The sequence below is a fragment of the Lactuca serriola genome, chromosome 3 (genome assembly GCF_051521515.1).
Source record: "Lactuca serriola cultivar US96UC23 chromosome 3, Lser_US96UC23_V15, whole genome shotgun sequence".
Lineage (NCBI taxonomy): Eukaryota > Viridiplantae > Streptophyta > Magnoliopsida > Asterales > Asteraceae > Lactuca > Lactuca serriola.
This window is the reverse complement of record NC_136410.1, coordinates 49,624,862-49,630,803: the sequence shown is the minus strand read 5'-3', so window position 1 is coordinate 49,630,803 and position 5,942 is coordinate 49,624,862. Positions and strand designations below refer to the sequence as shown.

The 5,942-nt window shown below is 31.5% G+C and overlaps 1 protein-coding gene and 1 long non-coding RNA gene across 3 annotated transcripts; one reads left to right on the top strand and one right to left on the bottom strand.

Moving 5' to 3' along the window:
* Window positions 1–758: 758 nt before the first annotated feature.
* Window positions 759–1,428, bottom strand: LOC145095231 (uncharacterized). Its single transcript, XM_079033147.1, has 2 exons — window positions 1,335–1,428; window positions 759–1,252 (listed from the first exon to the last, which is right to left on the bottom strand). The coding sequence occupies exons 1-2, from the start codon at window positions 1,426–1,428 to the stop codon at window positions 759–761; spliced, it is 588 nt and encodes a 195-aa protein (XP_078889273.1).
* A 1,528-nt stretch (window positions 1,429–2,956) lies between these two features.
* On the top strand, window positions 2,957–4,350 carry LOC145094408 (uncharacterized). 2 transcript variants are annotated; one of them, XR_013703333.1, is made up of 4 exons: window positions 2,957–3,430; window positions 3,574–3,610; window positions 3,725–3,813; window positions 4,073–4,350. It is a non-coding gene; the product is annotated as an uncharacterized LOC145094408 (long non-coding RNA). The 2 variants fall into 2 exon arrangements; XR_013703332.1 differs by having other exon boundaries at window positions 3,713–3,813.
* The last annotated feature ends 1,592 nt before the right edge of the window (window positions 4,351–5,942 follow it).

The following is a 5,942-nucleotide window of genomic DNA, read 5'->3' as shown; positions in this document are numbered from 1 at the left end:
CACTTGGGCATCACAGAAACAAGGAGTAGTGGCACTATCCTCTTGTGAGGCTGAATTCATTACAGCTACAATGGCAGTGTGTCAAGGCATCTGGTTGCGCCGCCTTCTCACTACTTTAACTGGTCAAAACATACCTCCTGTAGTCTTGTATGTAGATAATCAATCAGCCCTTGACCTCATGAAGAACCTGGTGTTTCATGGACGAAGTAAGCACATAGACATAAGGTTTCACTTTATTAGAGAATGTGTGGAGAATGGTGAGATAATAGTGAAACATATATGCAACAGGAACCAAAAAGCTGACATTCTCACCAAAGCAATGGCAAAAGTGAAACATGAGGAGATGTGCAGTCTGATTGGAGTCAAGCAAGTGGTCAACTCTGAATTAGGGGGAAAAATGTTAAAGTAATTCAGAGTCGTGATAAAAGTTTTAGTCTTTGCACGTGTTTTTTTTGTAGTATTTGAATGGAATAAGTCAATATGAATATGGACTAAGTGGTCCTGGTCTTTAGGTGGTAGTGGAGTCAGTTCCTTATTTTCTGCATTAGTCTACTTTAAAAAGGGCATGATGTACGTTGATGGTTAGTCCCTGTGTGTGTTTTTCTTTCACTTTGATTGTGAATAAAAGTATAATCTTTTGCCCAGATTGCTCTGTTGTTCCCTGTTTAATTACTTCTCTGCATTATTCTGATTTTACCCTTCCCTGTGATAGTCCTGTTTTTGTCCCCTGTTAAGTCTACTTTCCTGTTCCCTGTTTCTTAATTGGTGAAAAAGGCATTGTCACTCCTGCAAAAGCTAACATGCTTTTGTTGATCCTGAAGCATATGTTGTTCTTTGACAAGTAACATGGAACGAGTTTTCATGAAGGTGGTTAAGGGGCTGCGATGACGAATTGTGGTAGTGATATAGTGAAACTTCGGTGACAAGCCGTTAATGGTGTAGGCGACGAGATTCTTTTTTGGGAACAGATTGTCCAGATTTTCGAGCAAATCCGCAAGAGATTTGATATGGGTGCAATAGTCAGTGATAGAGGAGTCACCGATAGTGATATTACGGATTTCGTTATCAAGCTGAATTGATTTGGAGTCTTTGTTATCTCGGAACAACTTCTCAAGATCGTTCCAAACTCCGGAGGCAGTGTTTTTCTTTTTGAGAATCATGTGCAAAAGAGATTGAGAAAGAGTGCTGTAAATCCATGATTTCACAATGGAATCCAAACCTATCCATTCATCGAAGGGAGCAAGAGACTTTTCTGTTGAAGGTGAAGGTGATCGAAAACATGTAGCCAATGTAGTGAGTTTCGAACAATTCACGCCATATATCGTAATTCATACGATCAAGATCGAGAACAAGAGGAACTGCGTTTTTTATGTTGATCGTAGTGGTGGGTTTGTCTGCAATAGTAGATGAGGGAGGGGTGCTAGTCATGATTGCTTAAAGAGGAAGCAGAAGCAAGCAGGAGAAGAAGAAAGAAGAAGGAGAAGGAGAAGAAAACTGTATGAGCGGCTAGGGTAAACGAGGATAATGAGAAAAAGTAGGAGCTTTAGTTTTTCTCTCTGATACCATGTAAGCGTGTGAATTTTCCCATGAAACCCTCTTTCATTAAGCAATATATATATATATATATATATATATATATATATATATATATATATATATATATAGGGTTAGGTTATTTTGTTTTCACTATCTATTGTGTGCATGTATGACTGATTTTGGACCAATCATTTTAGTTATTTAAAAAAAATAATTAATGCATATTACATGTTGAAGATATAATAGGTATTAATTACATCTTCAACATTTAATAAGCATTAATTACTTTCTTAAAATAACTAAAATGATTGGTCCAGAATCAATCATACAGTCATACAATAGATAGTAAAAACATTTGAACCTAACTCTCTCTCTCTCTCTCTCTCTATATATATATATATATATATATATATATATATATATATATATATATATATATATATATATATATATATATTAGTTTATAACTCGTGGAAACCACGGTTACAAAATTAATTAAATTTTAATAGTAACTTCTTAAAATTATTAATCAATTATTTTAAATAAATTATTAATTAAGAGATACTTTTTAGCTATATGAAATTATAATCGTTGATTTATATAAATATGTGAAATTATATTACCTTATAATTTGTATTAATTTTATTATAATTTTCATTATAATATTATTAATTTAATGTAATTAAAATGAAAATTTTAAAATTTGAAATTTGAAATGGATAATTAATGGCATTACATTAATTAGAATGTCTAATAAGATGACACGTGTCAAATAGAGAATAAACCTATTTTTTTTTATTATAGTAGGGATATATATATATATATATATATATATATATATATATATATATATATAGAGAGAGAGAGAGTTAGGTTCAAATGTTTTTACTGTCTATTGTGTGCTTGTAGGATTGATCCTGGACCAATCATTTTAGTTATTTTAAGAAAGTAATTAATGCATATTAAATGCTGAAGTTCTAATTAATGCTCATTATATTTGTAACATTTAACATGCATTAATTACTTTGTTAAAATAACTAAAATGGTTGGTCCAGAATCAATCCTACATGCACACAATAGATAGTTAGAACAATATAACCTAACCCTATATATATATATATATATATATATATATATATATATATATATATATATATATATATATATCTTACTATATTATTATACAAATCTTACTATTTCTAAAAATAGATTTAAGATGTTCAAACCATTAAGCTTTAATTACAATAATTTATGCATAGTGAATTTTATATTTCTTATTATTATTATTTTTTATTTTTTAAAAATGAAAAGACTCGTTCAAGATTTTTTTAAAAGCTAAGGTTGCAAGTCATTTATGCATAAATCAAAGACCATATATTGTGGAACGCTCAAATTTCAAACTTTCCGAGGTCTACGCCAGTCAAATGGGAACTTATAAAGATCGCACCCCTTCCCCCAATCTAGGCGCCTATCTCTCGAATCTGCGTCGGCTTCCCATATATATGTTGTCTCACCACCTGGAGAACCTAAAATATATCACTGCTTCTTATTTTTCAACCTTGTTGTTACTTCCCCCCCAACACCACCATGGCACCAGTCGTCTCTCTCTAAAAACTCAAGACGCCTACACACATAATCGCACCTGGCCAAGTTTTGTTTTAAAACTCACGCAAATTAGCAACAACCACCGGACCCTCATCCCGGTGACACCCTTAAATCCATCCCCTTTTGCTCTCAATCAGTCCCCTTTCTCTCAATCAATCCCCTATAAACCCCCTTCTCTCGATCCTTTTCAGATACATTTCCTGTTTTGAAGCCATAATTATCTTCATTGGTTTTGAAGGATTAAGATAGGAGAACGAGGAATGGGAGATGAAGAAACACCGTAATGAAGGTTGCTAGGTTTTGACATCCCCTCTGATGTTGATTTTGTTTTTATTTGTTTGTATCTGTTTGCGAAGGTTGTAAACAAATCAAAGAACATGGTAATTTCATGTAACATTTACTGTTTTTTCTGTTGGTTTGGTTTGGTTGCAGGTTTAATGAAGGTTTCAAGAAATACAAGTGTCAATGGGTAAGTTGTATTTTCTAATTTCCCTTTGCGTATATAGGTATTTTATAAGTTGTAGTTCAATATGACTTTCGGTGTTTAGATTTGCAGCTGAAATGAGTTTAGCTTCTTTGCTAGGTACTAGATGCTTCTAAATACATGTAAATTTTATGCATATTGTGAAGTTCCACAAGCATTAGGGTCACTTTCTCTTCACTAATTGCAAGGTATGTGTTAATCAAGGCTATTTTTACTTCACCATATAACATTAATGCATAATAATCTATCTTTTTTGTATAGTTGTTATTACACAAAATATATTACAAAACTTTTACCTTTTACAGAGTCATATGGGTGAAATATTTTTCTTTAAATCTTAAGTCTTTTGATCCATGTAAACCCCTAGTTTATGGCTTCTTCAGTTCTGGAGGGAACTCATATTGTATAGTTTCTTGATTCAAACCTCACTTAACCTTTTCATTGTAGTAGTCAAGTTCTTACAAGCAATGCTCATAAACAATGACCTCCACCTGTTGGATGAAATGTATGGGAAATCAGTTGAAGTCCATACTTCAAACAAGGACCTCCACCTACAACTGGACTCCTACAGACTCCAGTTGAATCTTTTGTCAAGATAGGGACATTAGCCATTATAATTTTACAGAATATGTATATGTCATCATCTAATTGAGTCATTTTCTTGGTGAAAATGTAGGCATGGAAAAAGACAATGGTAAGTATAAGCAATACCCTTTGTTCCTCTAGCTTTTTCATGGTATTAATCATGATTGTGCTTAAATTATATATTTTCTCTAACACTAAAGAATATTTAAACAATGAAAGAATATTTAAGCAATGGTGGATATGAAGTTATCATATGTGATATCGTGCCAACGAAATGGGATCCAAAAACGAACTGGGCTTGCTCATGCCCATGACATTCTCAGGCTCTTACATAAGAAAAAAATTTCATCTCTGCTATTAGAGAAAATCCATGGATGTAGCTCATGTTTTCTCACTAATCTTTTCATTTCCTCAATGCTGTTGACATGTATAATATTTTGTCTCAATCTGTTTCTGTACATAAACTATTGCGATTTGTATATGAGCTTGTGTATTAATGTTTTATTTTCTTCGGTGTTTGTAAAGATGGGATAGTATATTGTTGAAGTCAGATCTGTCCTGAACCACCTTAAGAGATAAGAAAATTGTTTTTAATTGTATTAGTGTTGCGATACGGGAGTCACAATATTTAAGGGAGATGGTTTCTTGAAAAAAGCATGGTAAGGTGAAGAAAGATCGTGTTGTTGGTCAAAGTTGAAAAATATGGCAGCGCTACTTTTATTTGTGATTGAATTATTGCAACCAAACGAAGAAAGGAATATTAGAAAAAATGAATATTTTGAAGCATGGCATAAATTTAAATGTGTGTTGTGTTTGCTAATCATGAGCTTGTTTTATAACATAATTTCGTCATATCTTTTATATTGAAATCCCCGTAATATATATGTTGTGGTTGTAATCGAACAATTTAAACTCCTACTTATATTCTTTATATTATGAAATTTAGATTACATATGCCGTAAATTATTCAAAATTTTATTGAAGTCATGAAAAAGTTGTAACACAAAATTTTCATCAACTGTAATACATAATTTTAGAGTAAATTACATGGTACTTATGGTTTAGGGTAATTTGCACGTTTGGTCCCTACTGTTTGTTTTTGTAACGCACTTGGTCCCTGACTTACCTAAAAAGACTATTTTGCCCTTGATTTTTAATTTATTTAAATAAACACACCCCCAACTCCACCCCTCACCTTACCTTACCTATCCCATCATTTTTTTCTATTTAAATAATATATTTTTTAAGGTAAGACATGAACCAAACGTGTGACAAAAACAAACAGTAGGAACCAAGCGCGTAACAAAAACAAACAATAGGACTTCCGAGTTAAAAAAATAAGTTAGGGACAAAAACAAACAATAGGGACCAAGCGCGTAACAAAAACGATTATACAAATATTTTTGTTAAATTTATACTGTAATTTAGTTTTTGCATTTAGCACTACAATTTATCACTTTAAACTATTTACAAAATATTCATTGAGTTTTTTAAGTGGAACTGAAATTTATATTTAAGTTGACAGGATAATGTTATATTTAAATTAACAATTTAAATAATTTGTCTAAACTGTTTAAAAGTTGTAGGTTTAAATTGTTAATGGTTTATATACAACAACATATTAAATCTAATAAATTAAGTATAATATTTTAAAAGTTAAAGACATTACTTTATAAGTAGAAGTAAATATATTAATTTGATATTGAGATTTAGTTTATTTATGATTATACTT